Raw genomic sequence first — 22,125 nt, 5'->3', positions numbered from 1 at the left:
ACTTAGCACGTCCCCAAGTCCCTCTCCTCCCCTCTTCCCTCTCACACACACACACTTTAAGGGCAAAGTGCATGGATGAGGTGATGGGAAGGGGGGCAACGTCTAATTGAGTTGTACAAGGCTACTACTAATTGCATTCGATGCTTGCCGCTTCAGTTGAGGTGGCGTTGATATAATTAAATTTTATTGCAGCTTCGCTGAGAGGACAACGACTTGCCTGGGACCCCTTGGAAGGTGTCTCCAGTTGCGCGACAGTCGCCAATTTATGGACAACAGTTTTAATTAAAAACTAATCGCAGTATCACAATCAACTTATGCTCTGAAAACTCTCTAGCTATGTCATGTTAGTAAAATCGAAATTTCAGTTTCAAAGCACAAAATAAAACATAAAAAACAATTACACAAATATATACAACTTTTTGGTTTTTAAGTTGATTACATTATAATACTTGACACAAACAGACCATGCGGCGTAGGAGCGAGAAAATAGGTGATCAAGGTAGCAAGAATGAACAGCTGAGAGTCTTGTTAGATGGTCGATGGAATCAAGTTGAGAGTGCTCATCAAACTGGGAAGCAGAGTCAGCAAACACAGGTGAAGAATGCGCCTGCTTCGGAGTTGGAAGTTTGCGCCTTTTGCCTGGATGCCAAGCGTGATCCTGTGCTCCTGCGCTGCCAACACTCCTTTTGCCGCAGCTGCCTGAATCTGTTCTATCAGGCACGCAACTGGCCAGCCAAGCGTTGTCCGCTCTGTCGCAGCGATCTGGAGCCGCTTCAGCAGCAGCTCGTAAGTGTCTGAAGTCTGTTTAAAGAATGATTATTGAATAGTCTTGTCTATAGAATTGGCGTCTGTTCTTGCTGGTGATGCTGGCATTCTGTGTGCTCAGCATTGGGCCATTTTATCTGCTGCTGACTTATTGGTAGCGCGGTGTCTACGTACCTGGCCTGGCGTATTGCATAATTGCGTTGAATAAACAATTATATATATTTTTAGATCGTATCGCTTGGCATTTCAATTACAACTTTTCTCACAAGCTCGAGGCAAATTGCATTACACGCAACCTGCTCAACCTGCTGGTGCATTGTGCTCAAACTTTGCAGCTATGCGAAATAGCTTTGTGTGTGTGTGTGAGGTGGAGGGGAAAGGGGAAGTTGGACGGGGGAGAGCTTGTAAGTTGTCATAAAACTGACTTTAAATGGGTTTACTTTATCTGCCCTGCACATAACCGCAATCGAATTAACGCCTCAGCTGCACTCATTTTTTTTTTTGTGCTGCTTTTAATTGCATACTTTGTGGCGCACCGAGGGCCGTTACTCATACGCCCAGTGCGCCGCCCCGGCCCGCTACCGAACAGCAACGCAGCAGTGCGCTGTCCACCCATATAAACGCCAAATGCATATCGAGAATGCATTGCATTTTAATGCAATTTTCTACATGAATAAATCCATCAAAATGCGAAGCGCCAGCTGAACATCGCACAGCGTCGTCGTCCATTGCCCAGCTGGTCAAAGTTACAAATTTTTTATAAAATATTGTTTTCAATATGCAAAAAGTAAATCTAAACAATAACTGATGCACACACACAGTTGCATTCGCAGTGGGGTTGCATGCACTAAAGAGATACTCTTCAGAATTCTGATAGTAATTGAAATATTTCATATTTTGCTTGGTTACTCAGAGGCTGTTAATAGTTTGTTCATTCATTAGCTGTGCTCATAGCTGCCCGCTGACCTCTTCACATGTTTTGCAGGGTATTAACATGGAGAAAACATACACATATCACTGAATCCCCACCATATCCATAGATTGTATTCATTTCAAGCAGTAAATCAAAAATCCAAGCAAGCAAAAAAAAATCCAGCTTTAAAGTGCACATTTGCAATTAAATTGCGAGTGGGGCAAAAAGCTGCCACAAAATGTATTTGAAAATGATTTTGAGCCCGCGTTGTTGATATCGTTGTTTGCCGTTGCCAATGTTGCTGTTGTTGCTCTTGTTGTTTCTCTTGTTGTTGTTGTCGTTGTTGTTGCTCTTTTTCAGCCTGTTTGTTGACTGTGTGGCCATAATATCGGCACAGTCAGTCCCCACAGTATCTGAACCCAGTATCTCGCCTCTACTTCTGCTTCCCCCCCCTGTGGCAACCCCTCAGTTACAGTTGTACTCGTAGTTAGTTGCAGTTGCCGGTTGCCGGTTGCCAGTTGCCACAACCACATGGCACAAACAAAACAATATGGCAAAGTGCGGTGAACGCTTTTCGATTTTGTTATTTTGATTGCTCGTTTGGCTCTGGTTGCGGCAGCCCGCATTGTTGTTGCCACTGCTGCTGTTGCTGTTGTTGTTGTTGCTGCTGCTGTTGCCGTGTAGCATTTGTGCCGGTTGCATAGATTTTGATAGCGCGATATGAACACCTGAGCATGTAACCAAATATTTGCGCTTTGCATGCCAAGCAGCCAACTAAACTAAACTAAACAGCAAATCAAGAGCCAACGATGCGCCCGTGTTCGCTTAACTATGATATCTATGATGAGCTCAACGAATCTCTCTCAATGAAATTCGAAGGGGGAATTGATTCTCAATAAACTTCGATAGTTATCTGCACTTTAAGTTTATTATATTTTAACAATTTCATTATAAATAAAATGATACTTAAATTAAATGTATTTGCTATACAGCTATTACTTTAATTTTATGATTTGGAAGGGGGAATTGTTTCTCAATAAACTTCGAAAGTTATCTAAATAAAATGATACAACTGTTATTTTAATTTACTATAAGTTTTTCAGAAATATATCAGATTTTCTGATTTTTATATGAATTTCATATTTTAGTTACATATTTAAATTTCAGCAAATAATATAATAAACTTTTTCGACAATACTAAATGAAATAAAATAACCAAAATTTCGAAATAAACAAATTTTCAAAGTCGATCACAATTTTCAAAAAATAAAAATTGAAAAAATCTACAAAAATTTAAGTATTTCAAAAATTTGTAAATTGAAATTTAGAGCTATTTTATATATATTTTGTACTTTGACGCTTTTAAATGGAGTTGATTTACATCTGAAAAAAATAGTTTTCAAGCTAAAAAATATTCTAACTAAAAATCTTAAAGCATTATTTTATTTTGCCATAATATTTAACATTTTATTTTAATATTTTTAATTAACTGCTTTAAGTCTAAGTTTAATTTCATGTGTTGTATTTTAAAAATATGTTCATAAAATATATTTTACATTTTCTATGAATATAAATGGAATTAGTTATCAAAATATTTTTAAAGAAGCAATGAAAATTTGTTTAAATTTAATTAACAAAATATTTCTAAAGAAGCAATGCAAATATGCTTAAATATATACTAACATTATTTGAATATATTTCCGATTTATCATACGAGATTTTTTCATATAAACATATTGCAGCTATCAAGTTGCACTGCGATAGTTTTGTGTCGAGGAACGTGAGACATTTGTTTCGTCACAATTGTGACAGATCTGGGTAAGGCAGACAATATGTGGCATAGATCTGCGACAGTTGCAAATGCTCCAACGGAGAGGCAGAGAGGGAACGGTAGGAGGAATGTAGGAGCCTACTAATCCCATTGGCCATGACAGAGCCTGGCTTTGGGTTTCACAAAGTCCCTTTGGCTGCCACTTCCGTCTCGCACCGGATATGAAATGGCGTTTTTGTGTGCGCCATTTGTCCGATTTGTGGACCATTTTCGTTTGCATTTCTCGTTTGATTCCTTTTTTTGTGTTTTCTTTTTTTGGATTTCAACTAGGTTGCTTTTTATGGTATTTTTTGTCGTGTTTTTTGATGCGCTTTGTCGGGTTTGTTGTTTGGCTTTTGTGCGGCGCCCGTTGGCAGGCAAATTGAAATGTTTGCACGGCTTGCAACTCGGCAACTTGCAACTCGGCAGCTTGCAACTCGGCAACTTGCAACTGGGCGTTTTTGTTTGTTGAGCGATCTTTGACACCCTATAATTGAATGCTTTGTTGTGTGCGTGTGTTAGTTTGTGTGACAACGACATTTAAAGGATTGCATTTTGTTTGCTCTGTTGAATGCTTGATTAATTTTTACAAGTGCTGCACGACCCCATTGTAATGCACCTGCTGCCACGCCCCCCAACACACCTCAATTGCCACGTTTTGTTCCATTCTGTGCTCTGTGCTGTTTGGCAAGCAGCGGCTTTATCGCTGCCTGGACAGGCGTGACTCTTGCTCTTGCTCTTGCTCTCAGACGCTGTCCAGAGTGTGTCCTGTGTCATGGCCACAATTTCATCGATAGCAGGCGCAAACTTTGCGCCACACACACACACACATAGAGCGACGGCAGCTTGCAAACACAAACATGGCCAGGACACACAGCCTTTTGCCTTGGCTCATTGCCAATGCATTGTGCGCGATTATTTTGCCGTTTATTTTGCGCGCTTTTCTTTTCTCTCTCTCTCTCTCTCTCTCGACTCGTCTCGTCTGCAGCAGGCGAAGCGAAACGAGAAGGCGATAGGTGCAAGCTCTCTTTCTCTTCATGTGGAGGTGCGGGTCCATATTAAATTTTTGTCACTTTGCCATGTCTATGGTCGTTCTGCTGCTGCTCGTCTCCTCCTCCATCTCCGTGTTGTCCTCGGCACCAAATTGGCTGCTTTTCAACAGAGATGCAACATCTGTTTCTGTGGCTTGCATATCCTTTGCATATCTTGCCCCCAAAATTGAAGTGCTCAGTGCCACACTTTGCTGCCTGCAATAACGATTGCTGTTGTTGCTGTTGTTGCTGTTGTTGTGCCCGCAAAAACCCAAAATCCTATTCATTATGTCACCGTATCGCCAACAACTTTCAGTCTCTCTCTCTCTCTCTCTCTCCTGTTTTCTTCGTCTGTTGTTTTCCCACCAAAACAGAGATTTGCCATTTGAACATGTGCAGGCAGGTTCACTGACTAGTTAACTGAATGGGGTTTTGCTTTCATTAAACGAGAGCCTCAGCCTCAGCCACCAGCCTCAGCTGCCTGCCACATCAAATTACCAATTTATTTTCTTGGCTCGCAACTAGTGCATTTGGCAGCCAACGTTTGCTACACTTGAGCTGATAAATTTTTATGCATTTCTCATGCTGTCTCGACTTGGCAAAAAGGTGCAAAATTACGCTGCGCATTTTAATGTTATAATTAATTAGTCAAACAGCCGCCCACAGCAACTGCACGCATCACTCTTTCGCACACACACACACACACAGGCAGACAGACAGACAGCCACACAGTTGCAGCACTGAGAGAAGGACACACGTGTGTATCCTTGCAGCACGCTGTGTGTGCTCTCTGATTGCCTGGGCTGATGCTAGGAGGCGACGACCTCTGGGCTGCTTGTCAAAGATTAAGCAAACTAACCTAAGCGAACAAACAAACACACACACACACAGACGCACACACATACACAGCCAGAGGGGCACACACACTCATACAGAGTCACGCACTCACACAGGATGCAGAGGCTGGCAATTTCTGGGCAGGACATGCAGGCGCTGCATTTAGTGCGCTATAAATTCACTTTTAATTTAGTAAATATGTTTGTTGTCTCTCACGCAGTGACAAAAGGCGACCGCCATGTCCATGTCCATGTCCTAAACTCTGTCTCCGTCTCCGTCTCCATCTCCTTCTTTTCCATCACCATCTCCACTCTGAGTGCGACTCCAATTCGGACTGCATCCATTCCCCAGCTTCGTGACCACGTCCGGTTGCATATCCTGTGCGTGAAAGAGACAAATGCCTGCAGAAGATGGATGATGCAATTGTCTGGGTTCAACATGGCTTTAGTTTACAGATGAATCTCTCACTTGAAGCATGCATTAATTGCATCGCATTCGATAAAGCATTCCAATGACACTGGCTGCTCTTTCTCTCTCTTTCTCTCTCTCTTTCTCTCTGTGTGGCACTTGGGTACTTAGATTAATATTCTAAAGTTACGAGCGCATGTGACAAGCAATTGAAATCAAAGAAAACTTGCTGCGAATGAATAAAGACAGAGAAGCATTTGAATTAGGTTCACCTAAAGTTTTGCATTACAAAATTTACATATGAAAGAAGTATTCGAAATAGAATATTAATCTAGTAAAATAATAGTATATAGAAGGATAGAATGGTATTATAACTTTATGCCTCCAGGATACGTATGTAACATCTCTGAGCCTATAAAGTATATATTCTTGATCAACGTCAACAGCCAAGACGATATCGATATGTTAGTTGCTTTGTTTGACAATCTGGCATATTTTTCACTATATGGTATATTTTCAATGTAGTATTTTACCGATATACCAAACACGATCTTAGGCATATATTAGTATTTTTGCGGTATATTATTTGGTGTATTTTAACAAATAATACCGCATTAATTTGCTTTTATTCACAATTAGTGAGTGAAGTCAGTATGAGTTTCTTACTTCTTCTTTCTTACTTCTTTGTAATATACATATAATATTATTCTACTTACTTATTCTTCTTCTTTCTTACTTCTTTATAAGTATGTTAATATTATTCTACTAAAAGAATAAACTTGTAATTTTGTTCTATTTAAAGTGTAAATTGTAATTAGTCATATCTTGTTTTAATGACCTATTTTAAAAAATACTTATTTGAATTAAATGACCAGAATAACAAGCATATCTATTTCTAGTTTAGACAATTGTCAATTTGTCAAAGTGTAACAAATAAATCATGTTTCCACTGGCATTCTATTCCGAGTGAAAAGCTTATATTAGGCAGTTGACATTTGGTAAATTGGCCTCTCGACTTGACCATCATTTCCGCTCATCTAAACCTCAATATTGACTGTTTGGTTATTACACTTGTTTTCATTTTCAATTATGCAAATTTTTTTCTTGCGTTTTTTTTTGTTGTTTTTTGATTTTTGGACAAATTAAACGGAAAATTGTGCAACTTATCCGGTTGTGTATTGTTTGATTGCTTGATGGTTTTGTGGTTAACATGATTTGTTTTTGCGGCCAAATGCTGTTGTTTGCTGCAGCTACAGATGGTTGGATTGTGTGTGTGTGTGTGTGTGGGTGAGTGTGTGTGTGACCGCACAATTTCCTGTCATTAGGGTCAACCAGATGCTATGCGATGCAAATCAAATTTGGCTCATCAGCAGCAAATTCTTGTGCTGATTGCTTTATTAATTGCAATACTTTGTTTTTGTTTCCTGTGTGTGCAGGCAGCACTTTAAAACATTCTTCCGCCCCCCTCAAACTACACTCGCACATTATCTATTTATGCAATATTGCCTGCTACTTGATGATGCCCAGTTTAAAAGCCAACTTACAACACATAACTGTTGTAGTTGGACATTAACCTAAATTCACACACTCTCTCTCACACACACACACACTGATTGTGTTTACATCCATTCGGGCTCATTAGCCGTCGCTTCTCATCATCAGGGCACAAGGTGAACAGCCGAGGGGAGTGTCAGGGGAGGATACAACGGGAAAAGCGGCCATGAAATGGCTCTGGTGTCGTTTAATTATGTTCCGTTGTCCTTTTCGAGGGAGTTACCATGTTGATGTTGACATATGTGAGCTGTTGCTGTTGCTGTTACTGTTGCCATTGCCTGCAAAATCAACGCAAAATTCATCAAACATGCAGCGGAATTGCTCCCAATGGGTACACACACACACACACACTCACACACACACAGTTTTGTTGCCGAGACGTCAAAAGTGTTGGCCATAAAATATCCAATTAGATTTTCGGCCACAACAGATTTCATTGCTAGGTGCAATGCTCCTAGTGTGTGTGTGTGTGCGAGCATGTCAATCAATTTTTAATGAGTTTGAAATTGTTTGGTTTGTTTGCTTTGTGAACAACAATAGCAACATTAACATCGTCATCAACATCCACATCAACATCCACACAATTGCATCATCAGCAAACAAAAGCTAATTTACGCACATGCTGAAAAGTATGCTACACAAATTTGTTAAGCTGTTGCATATGGCCGCTAAGCAATTAGTCATGAGTTAGTTTATTTAATTCAAACATTTTATGTTGTTCTATCTCTCTCTCTCTCTCTTTTGACTGCTGACAGTTGTCACTTTCGATTAACAAACAAGTGTCGGACATTTTCCGTTTGCTGCTGCACGTCTTCTTGGCGTAAGCCAATTTACGTTCAAGCTGAAAAGTATGCTATGAAAAAAGTGTGTGTATAAAGCTGTTGGACAAAGTTGGTTTATTTAATTTTGTAGCAAACTGTTTGGAAAAGCATTCATAACACGGTTACACACTGCTACCAAACTGTTTCAAATGATGGCAGGAGACACATTCAATTAACAAACAACTGGCTGGATGGCATATTGAGTGCACAGTTGTCTTAATTGCTAACTTCGTTACATAAGCAGCCAGGGGAAATCGAGAACTGAGTCCAAGCGACAGCGACAAGGACGTGGCCAAGGACTGGCGTTGTGCAGAGCACAGCACAGCAGGTGCCACAACTGCGGTGGCTCGACAATTTTAATGCCCGCCTAAGCCCCGCGCGCATTGTAAACATCATTAGCCAATATTATATGCATTAAATTTAATGCCGAAACGAGAAACGAGAAACGAGTCGAGACGAGAAAAAGGCAGGCGCAGGACATTTTGCTTTTGCTGGCAGGGCAAACTTTTCGTTGCCTTAGTTAAAAATGTAAACATCAGTTGTGGCTTAATGCGGGTGCTGCGATTCTGCGTCGCCATTGGCGTAGCTCCTTTCACCTCCTTCACCCCTCAACCGCAACCGCACACCATGTCCTGGACCACCATTTATACACTGCTGGCATACAAATTGTCTAATTCCACATAGTTCTTGCCACCTTGGCTGGCTAAAAAGTTTGTCATTGAGTCCGCAGTCCACAGTCGGCAGTTGCTAGTTGTTGGTTGCTGGTTGCCAGTGGGTTGTTGCTTGTTGTTGGTTGCCGGTTGCCAGTTGTTGGCTCTTCACTGTGGATTGTGTTGGTTGCTCTTCTTTGCTGTGCAGTCCAAAATCTAAGCCACTTGGCCAATGCGGTGCGCTTTGCATATAAGCCAAAGCTCGAGTCCATGGCGCGGCTGCATATTTGAAACAAATGTGCAAAGTTTAAATTGTTTTCTAAATACATTTTTGCACACAATCGTACAAGAAAAACCAAGAGCCGAGGGTCGTTCATTAAGTTGAGAGTTTCAACTGCGATTTATGTGTATCTTCAAAAACATATTAGAAATGCAGACAAAACTTGAACCATTTAACTGACTACTTTATGCTTTACCCTCGCTTGAACCACGCAAATTTTATTGTATACAATTCTCATTTCATTTTAGTTCATTTCATTATGTTCTGCATTGCATTCACTACGTTTTACTGTCCCCTTTTTCTCTTCTGGTTACATTTTCGTTGCGTTTATTTATGTTGCCTCAGTGGCCGCCACTGGGCGCAAAGTGTATTAAAGTTTGCTAATGATGTCAGTTATGTTTTGGCTTCGTTTGGCACACAAAATTCATTTATTTAAAACTTTTGCACTTTGGGGCATTTAACACATACCCCCCTTCCCACCTTGAATCACACACCCACACACACACACACACATGGACAGGACTGAAAATTTATTATTGCATGTCAGATATTTTTAATTAATTATGCCGTGGCAAAATATGCGCTGCGCGTAAAAGTATGCTATAGTTTTTTTTTGTGTGTGTTTGTGGCCATATTCTGCTTCATTGGGCCAAGGCGAGGCAGCACGCTGTCCTGCTCTCTCTCTCGCTCTCTTTTGTCGCCTTCTCGCTTGCCAGTCACTTTTTAATTAGAGGCAACCACAAAAGATTTTTGTCAACGACAGCCGCGGCGTCGAGCTGAGGACATAGGCTGAGTGAGAGTCGAGAGTTGCCACGCCCATTACTTTCTAGTTTGCCGAGGGGCACTTTAAAACGCAGCGAGCTGCAAATTGTTTAACCCACTTTACACACACACACACACATAGAGAGAGAGAGAGAAAGAGAGATAGACAAACCAAGAGTCCAACAAGCCAACAAACAGAAAAACAAACAAAAGAAACGTTGTCAAAAGCTAATCCAAAATATGATATCCTTTCTATGTACTTTACAGTCAAATGCGCAACTGACTAGAGAGAGAGAGGGAGCGAGAGAGAGAGAGAGAGAGAGGGAATTAGAGCGAGTGGGCGACTCCTCGACTGAAGCTGAGATGCTGCTGCCTGCTAATTAAAAAAGCATTGCCCAAGTGGACTCGGGTAAGTTGTTCATGTTTTTTTTTCGTTGTTGTTTTTTATGCGAACATAGTATTTTTTTTTGCTGGCTGTGTTTGCACAGCTTTTGACATAATTTCATGGCGGAACGAGGCTTTTGTGCCTGCTGCTGCTGCTTCTGTTGTTGTTGTCCTTGTTGCAGGTGCTACTCCATGATCCTTTTGCCAACACAGTGTGTGCTGCAAATATTTACACATGTTTAATGCGTCGTCGTTCGACGTGTTTGCCATTTATTTGTTTTATATTTTTGTGTGCTGTTGCTATGCCCCTTTTCTCTTTTTCTCTCTGTTCTTTTCGTTGTGCGTCGAGCGTTGTTCGTTGCATTGTCCTTTGGCGCTCATTTAAATATTTACAGAGTTGCCGATTTCCACAGTTTTTTTTTGTTCTGCCTTCGCCTCATTTTTTTGTTTCCTCTTTTTTGCCTAAGAGTTGCCCTATTTGTATTTGTTTATGTGAGTGAGAGAGTCTGCGTGAAAATTAATTTAAGTAATGCGTTTGCCAACGGCCATTTATCTGCCGCACGGCAAATCCTTTTTAATATGCCCGAAACATTTTTCATTTGTCACTCGGCCACGCAGCCTTCGCCTCGTTAGCTTTGAATTGTGAATTGCTTTCAACTCGAGATGCTGCGAAAAACCACATCAAATGCCGCACAAAGTTTCAAATCGAAACCTGAAGTAGAACTTTAGTCTTTTAGTCTTTCGTCTTCTCATCATCATCATCAGTTTTTCTGTTAACCTTTTAACCCTTATCGGACATATCAACAGCAGCAGCAACAGCAGGAGCAATCATCGACACTTTTCGGTTTTTGAAGCTAGTTTTTTAGTTGTTTTCATTTGGTAATCCGTAAGGGAAATTGCACTGCCTGTTGTCGCATGCTCTTTGTTTGCAGCCTGATGAGTTACCAATTCCAATCCCAATCCCAATCCCAAGGTTACTCAATCAAGCAACTGTCCTCCTGTTCCCGCTCCTTGCTCCCACTTCGATATCGAGAGAAAAGCAAAGTAACTGGAGAGATCTTTACTCAGCCGTTGACGTTGGCGTTGAAATCAAATTTCATTTGCAGGCAAAGTTTTCGGCTTTTAGTTTTACTTTGTTCTCTCTTTCGCTGCCATCGACAACTGTGCGACGCTCTGTTGACATTTCCAAGTTCTGTGCAAATCAACAACAACAACAACTGGTACAATGGCAATGCCAAACGGTCATTAATCATTTCGGCTCTCTGCTCCACTGTCTGTGAGTCTGTGAGTGAAAAAGAAAACAAGCGAAAAAACATAAACTACGTGAAACGAGAAACTTGACGCTGTCGAACTGAGATTGAAGTTGCGTTGCGTTGCTTTTCCATTTGATGGAAGGAGGACAAAAAACGAAAGAAAGAGAAAACAACATCATTTATACACTTTTTTTTTGGCGTGGTAATTGATCAAATTATTCGTTCGAATCTTATATTGATTTATCTGTACGTTGCATGTATTTAACGCACACACTTTCAATTATCTCAGAATTTGCTCCACTTTCAACTTTCACATTGCAATTATATCAAAATCTTTTTCGCCAATTTGCTTGGCACCTCGACAATTAATAGTTGCCTTGTGAAAGGCAATCAAATCAAGGTCCGTCAAGTCAAGTCTCAGTTTTTGATTAATATGTGCGCCTCAAAGTATTCAGCAGCAGCAAGCGTTGGTCAAATCTTTTGACTTTTTCTTTGACTTGCTTGTTGTGTTGCGTTGCGTTGTGATGTGTTGTGGAGAACAAATTTGCCTTCATTCAGCATTTGACGTGCCCAAATTAAAGCTACTCGGATTTCGGTGGGATGCCGACAGACGGCAGCTTTGCCGGACAAGGGTCTGCCATATATAGTAGCTATGGTTCGGTCCGGTAAGAGGCAGCTAGGTCCTTAGAGCTCCTTTTCTGCCTTTTGTCTCTGAGCGGCTTTTGTTTGTTGTGTAATCTATGCGCTTGATGGCACAGCTGTTTGTCCAGACAGCAGAAGAAAAATGCCAACAATTAAGTGGGCAGCGCCAGCAATAGCAACAGCAGCGCCAAGCTAAGTCTATGACGAAGTGGGGGGACGGGCGGGTGAAGCAGTGACTGGCTGAGTTAGCGTAGGCGCCGCAATGTAGGCAATGCATTAATTTAATTAAAAGCCCAAGCTAGTTGCGGTAAATTTGAAATTTGTGTAAATTCAACTTATTTATAAAACACTCAAAGGCATTTAATTGGCATTTATAGTAGTTATGTTGACTGCAGCACAAAAACGGTGCTGCCAACCTGATTTGTATGTGACAGGCAGTCAAGTACACACACACACACACACACACACATTCGCAGAGTGCAGGCTAAGCTAAGCCACCCTTCAACTGCTTGCTGATGCGCTTCGGCTGCTGCTACTGCTGCTGCTCTGCTTTGCTGTGCTCCCTTTTTACAGGACGCCACTGCACACGGGCACAGAGGTCAGTAGCCTTATCAACACATCCACCCACGCAGCAGCTTGCTCTCTCATTCGCTTGCTCTCGCTCTCTTTGTGCTCTCTCTTTGAAGCTCGCGCTCTTAAGCTTAACTGCTGAAATATGCAAGCGGTGGCTAATTAAACTACACAGCCTCCCATTTCGGTTGTTTACATTTCCCCTTTTTGGCGATGCTTTCGCTCTTCTTGTGCAGAAATCTTTCCCCACGCTTTGCGCAAGCAGTGCAACCTATTTATTGTGCTCTTACCGCTCTCTCTCGCTCGCTCGCTTGTTCATTCTCTCACTTTTGCCTAGCAGTGGCGCGTTGTCCCATTTCACGAAGCTTTTTGTCGCGGCTTCGTGTGTTCGTGTGCGGTCGGGTTTCATGTTCGCAGCATCTTTGGGGCAAGATTCACTGAGTTCTCTGATTCGAGATTCATTTGGCTGCAGAACTCGCTCGTGTCAAGTTGTCTGGCGCGGCAAAAAAGCATCAAGCGACTTTGTCTGCTGCTGCCCAGTTATCCAGTTATACAGTTAACCCATAGATTACAAATTGTGTTAGCAGTTACTTACTAAACGTTCATTGTGTGCGTGTGCCTGAGTGTGTGACTGCGAGCGTGTGTGTGTGTGTGCCATAGACAAACAATCAATAGGAGCACCATGAGAGCAAGAGAGTGCAAAGTTGATTCCGGCAGTGAGCAAAGCAACAGCCGTCGGCATTTCTCTCGGACAGCTATTTAAATTTAACATCGTACATGAAGATGCTGATGATGATGATGATGGTGGAGATAGTGATGGAGACGACGACGACGATGATGATGTATAGACAAGAGATGTTGCCACTTAAAGCCACTAACCAGCGGCCACGGAAGCAGCCAACGGAAATTGCACAATGCGTTGACAGCGGTCTCTTCAGATTGCTCAGTTTCGGTTCATCGGCTGTCTGGCATAGCAGTCAGCTTAAGACGTCACAAGTAAGTAAAAGTGTCATATCAGCCAGCCTCTCTGCATTTAGTTAAACTGCTTGCAGCTTGTGTATTCTGTTGTCGGTTGTGTTTTGTGTTGCATACTTTTAAGCTGTGGCCCAAAAATAATGTTCGGTGCGTGCGTGCGTGCGTGTGTGTGGTGTGCGTGCAACCATATGTGAAAAAGTTTTACCCATTTAAATAATAATCCGGCAACTTTTTAATGCTCTTGCAAATTGTTATATATGCGAGTTGTGCAACTTTTTAGCTCTCCCACTGTGCAAAAATTGCAAATTGTTATTTACTGCTAAGCATAAAATGGCTTATTTATGCGCAGCCTAGCAACAACTTATGTTGGCATTGCAATGAATTAAATAAAAATAAAATAAACTTACACACATGGAGAGAGAGAGAGAGGGAGAAAAGAGACAGGAGGAAGAAGAATGGGGAGCATGTTCCCATAGGCAGACAAACAAACGCGTGAGAAACCAAATTGAATTGAATTGCTTGACATGACGACAGTCTCGGCTCGGCTCACTCGTTCAGTTCCGTTGTTCAGTTGTGTTCACATTCACATTCACAACCCCAGCCCCTGAGGCGTGTGTAGATATTGAAACTGTGCTGCAGGCACTCTCTCTCCCACCTCCGCTTTCACCCCCTCACACACACACACACACACACAGACACACACTTATATGGCCTCCCCCTTTGGCTTCCAGCTGTATGCTGTTTGGTTTTTGTATGCGACTTTTGGGTAAAATTTTATAGCAATTTATTTGCTTAGCTGCCGCTATCTTTGCCAGGCTCACATCTCGATGTTTGGGGAGAGGGAGGGAGGTAACTTGTGTCTGCTTCATTACAATTTGCCAGCCGCGCCTTTGGCTTGGGCCTGGCTAAAATGCCTCTGCACTTAAAGTGTGTATTTGCATGCGAAATTCTCCATCTTCTTCGCACACTCTGTCTCTCGCTGTCTCTATCGCAGTGATGTGGCTGAGTGAAGTTCTGGGTCCTCACATCATCATTATATATTTATGATTATTTTATTATATGTGTGTGTGTTTGTGTGCGTGCCCAGAGGCTGAAATTGCAGCTGAATGCTTCAGCTGTGCTTATGGATACTTATGTACATAAAAGAGATGATATTATATGTAGTAGTCGGTACTCTCGGTACTCGGTACTCGGTCCATGATTATCATTAATGTTAATTAAATTAATTATTTAGCTAATGCCATGCCCAGTCATCCACTCTGACAACCTTTCTCTCCTCCCTTTCTCTCTTTCTCTGTGTCTTTCACTCGCTGTGTGTTCTGTCATTTCCCAGAGCCAATCAGTTATCCAACAAACGTTGGGTCCCAGCTCAGTGCCAATGTTTGTTATTTGCGCACAAATAGACGACACTTGCGAATTGGCAGCTGCCTCCTGCCCCTCCTGCCCCCTCCTGCCCCCTCCTGCCCCCTCCTGCCCCCTCCTGCCTTCTGTCTGCTGCTCCTCCTCCCCCTCCTGTGGATGTGGCCAAGCTGCCACCTCTGACTGTTGGCCACTTGTTGATTGATTTTGATTTTTATTTATTTTTCGCCTTTTCAAACAAGTTTAGCTTTGCTGTCCGCATCGCATTTTAAAGCAGATAACGAGTCTGCTCGACAATTGCTCGGGCTACACTTCCGCTACAAGTTGCAAGGAGAGACAGAGAGAGAGAGAGAGGGAGAGAGAGCAGAGTGCGAACATTCGATAAGCCCTCATTATCATTTGCAGGCATTTGGCGTAGCTGTCGCTCTCGCTTTTGCCATGCTCGTTGTCGTATTTCGATAATGAAATGACAGACATGCACCCGCACAAAAATCAAACATGCCTCGCTCTTCTCTCTCTGTGGCACTGTGGCAACAATGTGTGCTCATTGTCGCCGTCACTGCCACAGACTCAGTCGCAGATACAGATACAGCTACTGCTACATCTCGACTGAGATACAAAGATACAGATACTACACGCACTGATTTAGTTTTGCCTGCCTCTGTCTTTCTGTCCGCCTCACAATTGTGGGCAGGCACGAACAACGTCTCTAATCTCAGTCATGACGCATGCAGATATCGCTACAGCCACAGCTAGAGATACAGCTAGAGATACAGATACAGATACAGATGGTTGTAGTTGCGCATTGGTTTGTGCCCACGTTAAGCTGCATTTCAAATGGTTTTTGGGGGACTCTCTTCTCTCAATTTATTCACATAGATCCGAGCGTAGCGGAAATCATTTATTAAACAGTCCTCACTTCCCTTTCTCTCTATCTATCTCTTTTATGCTTGTCTTTCTCTCTCTCCCTCTAGTTGAACTACAAACAGAAACTAAAACAGTTCTCGTTTATTTCAATTACTTTATATGCATCGATACCAGCTTGCTTTCTCCTCCATTTCTCTTTCTCTCTCTCCCTCTCTCTCTCTCTGACTGTCTGTCTGCCTGCCAATTTTCCAATTGAATTGTCTTTAATATTTTAATAATATGGAATGTGTCGCGCTTTGTTGCTGCTTTCCTCCTGGCTGCTGCCTGCTTTCGTGCTTCCTGCTGCCTGCTCAGCTCGAGTCCTTGTTCTCGCCCATGTCCTTGGCATTTTCTAAATCACTGCCGTTGCCTCGTGACTGCCGCAAATTAGTCACAATCGATTTAGCAGCTCGTTACAACCGCCGCCAAAAACACAACAAACAACAACAACAACAACAACAAGAGGAGCGTCAACAACTAAACACTGCAAATGCGTGAACTAAACACAAATCGCTTCACGCATCAACTAAATTGACTTTTCGGTTGTGTGTGCGTGTGTGTGTGAGAGTGTGTGTGTGGCTGAGTATATTTGGCAGTTAATGTGGCTGTGACTAACTGTAATTGTTGTTTATGGCACATTATTTGATGCCGTCGCTTAAGTCAAGTTCAAGCTGAAATTTATACGTATTACATTGTCATAAAAAAGTGTAGTAGAAAAGCCTTTTAAACACAGTTTAGTTACAGGTTAGGTCTAGGGGGAAAACGTCAACTTACTACGGGTCTTAGTTGCTTCAGCTGACAATCTGGTATATTTTGTTAATTATGGTATATTTTAAATTAGTTCTATATTCAATCAAGTATGCTATCAATATAAAGAATATAACATTTGGTATATTTTAGTATTTTCGGTATATCAATTTCGTATATTTTACGAATAATACCGAAAAGTTTAGTTTTGATTTAATACGAGTATCGGGTATCGGAATATAGCCTTTGGTATATTTAAGTATTTTTCGGTATGTTAATTCAGTATATTTTAAGAAGAATACCGCACTGTTTTACTATTGTTCAAAATGAGTATCTAGCAGCCGAGTCAAATATAACCTTTGGTATATTTCAGTATTATTTACGGTTTATTAATTTGGTATATTTTACGAAGAATATCGCTCTGTTTTGCTTAAATTCCAAATTAGTAGCGGGTATTTCACAATCGATCCAAATATAGCCTTTGGTATATTTTAGTATCGATATACTAATTTGGTATATTTTAGAAATAATACTGCACTGATTTGCTTAAATTCCAAATGAGTAGCCTTTGGTATATTTCAGTATTATTATCGGTTTATTAATTTGATATATTTTAGGAATAATACTGCACTGTTTTCCCTTAATTTCAAATGAGTAGCAGGTATCTCACAGTCGAGCACACTCGACGCTAGCTTTCTTACGTGTTTTACCTCCAGTTAATCGCAAAGTATTCAATTAAAGCTGTAAGTTTGCTCAACTGCTGACAGCTTGTTAAATTCGTAAAGTAGCATAAATTTCGATATTTTGGCAGGTTCTAATGGTTGCAGATTTAAGCTCGACTGTATATACGAGTATCTAGCATTTATTTTATTTTGTTTTCATCTTCTTTTTGATAAACCCATCAAAAATACGGCAAAGTTTTCTAAGCTGCAGGCTTAACGGGCATACGCATAAGCACACAACTCGAGCATGGTTATGGGGCTCTGCCGTTGTAACTAATCCTCTGGTTCGGAGCATCAGGAGTAGCAACAGCAACGAGAGTAATAACAACAGTTACAGCCGCAGAGCAGAGGCAGAAGAAGAAGAAGCCGATGAATAGGAGCAGCAGTAGAAGCCCAAAAGCGCCGCAAAAACCCCGAATACCCAAAAACCGAAAAACCCTAAAAACCCTCAAAACCGATGCTCATGCAAACTAAATACCGTTATCGTTTTTTCAACACACTCACACAGACAACAAAAAAAAACTTTAGCGAAACAAACTGTGCGGTTTCACTTTGTTAACAGCTCAGAAAATGTTTTTGGCCAATGGCTCGATGATGGAGAAGGATGGAAGGCGAAGGCGCGGAGCGCAGACTTCAACAAAATTACCAACAACAGTAGCCGCAAATAATGCAAACAATCTTTTAAAAGACCACAGAGTTGCACACCATTCAACGCATATGTGTGTGGCTGACAGTGAGGGGAAGGGAGAGAGACAGAGAGGGAACCACACATTGAGAAAGAGAAACAGTTAAGGTTGGGAGCGTGTGGGGTTAGTTCAATGTATTGCCATATTATGAGTTCTCATAACTTTTACTCAACCAAAAAGAAAAGAAGACAAAAAAAATTGTACCAAACTTATTGAAATAACAATAGAAAAAAGTTGCTCTCTTTTTCATCTGCTCCTTCTCGATGTATTTGATTCCGGTTGAAAGTTTCCACACAGAGTTTTTTTTTACTCCTGAGCAACAACGCAACATTTTGCACCTCACGTGCAAAAATATTGCAGCATACTTCAGGGGGCTGCGTCAATAGATTCCCGGGCAGCGTCAGCAGCACAGCTCAGCACAGCAGCTGCTGCTGCTTCAGTTGGTCTTACAACCAATTTTTTTTCCAGTTGATTTCTCGCTCTCTGCACAAACACATCAAACAACTTCTGACGTGCCTTTGCATAATCCTTGCAATGCCCCCGGTTCGCCTCTCTGCGTCGGTCAGCAGCAACAGCAGCAGCACGTTCGCGTCGCCTTCTCTTTTCCCCTTCCCCTTCCCCTTCCGCTCTTGTCGTGGCCCCCTTTTTGGCCAATATTGTTGTTGCTGCTTGTTTTCGCCTTGACTTTAATCATATTTCCATCAGAAACACGCTGTGCATATTGATCAGGATCAGTACACAGCAGCAGCAGCAGCAGAAGCAGTAAAATAAACATAAAGATACACACACACACACACACACAATCATACACACTCAAACACACACACACACACACATAACGCACGCAGTGAATTTTTCCCGTTTCCTTTTGTCAACATTGGGTAATTTTTTAATCTCCGCTTGGCATTGAATGCAGCTTAAAAAGCTCGCAAGCTGCACATGACTTGACTGCTTTCTTGTTACCCTTGCTCAGGGCATGTTGAATATGCTATTTAATTCGAAATATAAATATATTATATATTTGAATCAAGTAGCAAAAATAAGTAATAATTTGATTGAAGTATTTATATTTCGAAAAATGAACAATGGGAATAAAATAAAAATTCCAATGAATATGTTAAATATTTATACTACTTGATTAAGAAATCAATAAATTTTAAATATAATTCCGTATTAGTTTAATAAATGCTTGATTTATAATCAGAAATTCTGGAAAATTGAAACTAAGATGATGAAACTCAAATTATTTTTTTCATATTTTTACTACTTGATCCTGAAATCTATAAATTTAAATAATTTAATACAAATTCAAATAGATTTAGTGAGGAATTTGACAATAAATTCTATAAAATGGGAAATTTCAAGAGACATTCAAATGAATTCTGTACATAGTTTTGCTAATTGATTTAAATAAAACAATTGGGATATAAATAAATAAATTGGGAAGTGGAATAAGATTTGAAATGAAATGTATTAAATATTTTTGTAACATAATTTCGAGTACTTCTTTTTCCCAATTTATTTTCGATTTATAGTGTTTCTCTAAATTACATGAGTATCTTTCTTAACATAATTATCAATTCAACATTATAGATAATGACAATCACGCCAATATACGAGATATAGTCTAAGCTAGCAAAGCTCAAGTTCTTCCTTGGCTGATTCTTTTCGTAACAACTTGATTTATTTTCACTGCTGAGAATATTAGAGTATTAACCAGTCGGTGTCGCTTTAGCAGCATACAGCAAGTTTATAGTTTTGGGCAACTGAGTGATAAAGTCAATGGCGCAACTTCTTATGCAAGCATAATGCCACAGGAAAACGAATGCGAAGAAGATGAAGATGAAGATGAAGAATGGCCGAATGAGAAGAAAAGAGTCAAAAGCATGTCTTCAACAAATTCAAAATGGCGTCGCGTGCCCCCCATATGAATGGTCTTGTAAATGCATCACGTATACGCAGCCAGCCATTGTCCCGTTACAACAATGAGCGTACTAGGTGACTGTGGCAACTCTGGCAAAATCTAGTTACATTTCGTCCAGAACTTTCAACTTTATTCTTTCTGCTATTACATTCAATTTTTGTCAAGTTTTGTCTCTCTGTCTGTCTGTCTGTCTGTCTGTCTGTCTATCTCTTTCTGTGACTCTGACTTTGTTTCTGTCTCTATCTCTGTCTCTGTCGGCGTCTGTTGCACCTCGAAGCGGCAACATTTCCGGCTGCGGCAAATGAGAGCCAAGCGGATGCCGAGTTTCAACTAAATTAACGTTAATTAACGGAAGTTTTTCGGTAAAGTGCGCGACAAAGTGGCACCAGGTGCGCCCGCGGCATTCAACAGCATCAACTGCTGCTAATTTCCTGGCTTCAGCTCCTCCTTCTCTTCTTCCTTGCAAACTGTTTGCAACTGCTTGAAGCTTAAGTTAAAGTCAGTTGCTGATGTCAGTTGAAGTGGCAGCTACGCTGCTTGGCGCTTGGTGCTGCAAAGCTGCAAATTAGCCATGAGGGAGCTGAGCTGATGTGGAATCCACGACGACTCCCATTGCTCCCTTCGAATAACAGGATAACAGCTGAGAGATGTAAGCACATGTGCTGGCAGGATTCGTTGGCATTGCCTGTGGATTTGGCATTGGCTTTTGCGGTTGCGAGTATTCACAGCGAGCTCTGGGGACAATGGGACAAGCTCCGTAAGCATGCTTCAGAGATCAACTCAACTCTGTTCAGCTCTGAGCTCTCAACCAGCTCGACAATGGCGACAAACAATTGAAATCTCTCGGCTTTTGTTTCAAGGCGTATGCAAAGACTCTTCCCCTCTCTCTCGCTCTCTTGCTAGCTCGTGCTCTGTCACACTTTAGTCAGGGGTGTGACTGGGCAGCAATTTGCTATCGAAATTTGTACAGCTTTTAATTAAGGCCAGCAAAGACAAGACCAATGCTCAAATGCCCAACCAAATGAGCCCAATGCAAAACAGAGCAGAGAATAAACACAAAAAAATGGGAAAAATGGAATGAAAAAAAAAAATGCGAGTGACGAAGGACAATCATAATTGCGGAAACCGAGCTGAGCTCAGTTGAGTTGAGGTTGAGGTTGAGTTCAGTTGTTGTTCGGAGGGTTAGCAAAAGGACTCGGCTCGTCCAAACAATGCCACTCACTCTCCAGCACTTTCCCCTCCTTTGCTCTTTGCTCTTATTTTGCACACGGCATTCTTGTACGAGAAATTAATTATCGCATAATTTTATGGCTCACTGACATCTGAAGAGTTTCATTTACCACTTTTTGACAGATTTTCGCCCTCATTGTGCACTCGCATACCCAATTCGCAATTCGAAATACTGAATTCCCAATACTGATTTCGATCCGTTCGTATTCATATTCCAAGTTGTAGTCGCGTAGTTCGTAGTTCGCTGTATTGATTGCAAGCTGTGTGAAGAGGATTTGAAGTATGCGATTGGTTGCCAGGTGCCAGGATGATTGCATTCACCAAATGGAATTTCATTTGGACATTTTTTTCCCTTTTTTTTTTTGGGTTTTGAATTTGCAACTGGGTAACCAGCTGTGGGTTAAAGTGAAACCTCAACATACTATAGTGCAGCACTTACTAACCACTCAATATTCACCCGAAATCGAAATCGAATTGATAAATTATAATTCATTGCTCTGCAATATCATTCGAAAGCATGCGAATTGAGTTTTCAAATATCTCAATGCGTTCCCATTGTCTTTTTTGGCCTTCGTTATCCTTGCTCCGCCCACATGCCACAGCTCAGAGCATCATTATCAAATGTTGTTTGGTAAATCATTGCAAATGTTAATTCAATAGCTCAATCAGAATCAGCATCAGCATCAGGGTTAGCCCCCGAGCACACACAACGAACGAAGCACACAAAAGAACTGCGCCTAAGTTCAATGCCAAGTGCCCATTGTTGTTGATGTTGTTCTCGTTGATGTTGTTGTTGTTCTTGTTCTTGTTACTCTCCTTTCCCGCTCTCATTCTTGCTGCTCTTATTCGACTGCCCTTAGACTTGAGCATTTCCATTGTGGAGCGAAACCCATACC

At 41.3% G+C, this 22,125-nt stretch overlaps 1 protein-coding gene and 1 long non-coding RNA gene across 2 annotated transcripts in view; both read left to right on the top strand.

Moving 5' to 3' along the window:
- The window catches only part of LOC133842443 (uncharacterized), a 39,443-nt gene that overhangs the window by 15,496 nt on the left and 1,822 nt on the right, over positions 1–22,125 (top strand). Inside the window, exon 2 of the long non-coding RNA XR_009894398.1 lies at positions 10,099–10,240. This is a non-coding gene — a long non-coding RNA (uncharacterized LOC133842443). The remainder of the gene's footprint in view (positions 1–10,098; positions 10,241–22,125) is intronic.
- On the top strand, positions 354–991 carry LOC133842297 (E3 ubiquitin-protein ligase RNF187). The gene is made up of 2 exons (XM_062275340.1): positions 354–786; positions 840–991. The coding sequence occupies exons 1-2, from the start codon at positions 466–468 to the stop codon at positions 921–923; spliced, it is 405 nt and encodes a 134-aa protein (XP_062131324.1). The 5' UTR covers positions 354–465; the 3' UTR covers positions 924–991.

The sequence above is a fragment of the Drosophila sulfurigaster genome, chromosome 3 (assembly GCF_023558435.1).
Source record: "Drosophila sulfurigaster albostrigata strain 15112-1811.04 chromosome 3, ASM2355843v2, whole genome shotgun sequence".
NCBI lineage: Eukaryota > Metazoa > Arthropoda > Insecta > Diptera > Drosophilidae > Drosophila > Drosophila sulfurigaster.
This window is presented reverse-complemented; position numbering and strand designations above follow the sequence as displayed.

What these genes read in the sequence shown, in the direction of transcription:
- LOC133842297 (XM_062275340.1), top strand. Translation starts at nt 466, where the DNA reads ATGCGGCGTAGGAGCGAGAAAATAGGTGATCAAGGTAGCAAGAATGAA. An exon ending in AGCCGCTTCAGCAGCAGCTC is followed by an intron (nt 787 to 839) that starts GTAAGTGTCTGA and finishes TCTTGTCTATAG; the next exon opens with AATTGGCGTCTGTTCTTGCT.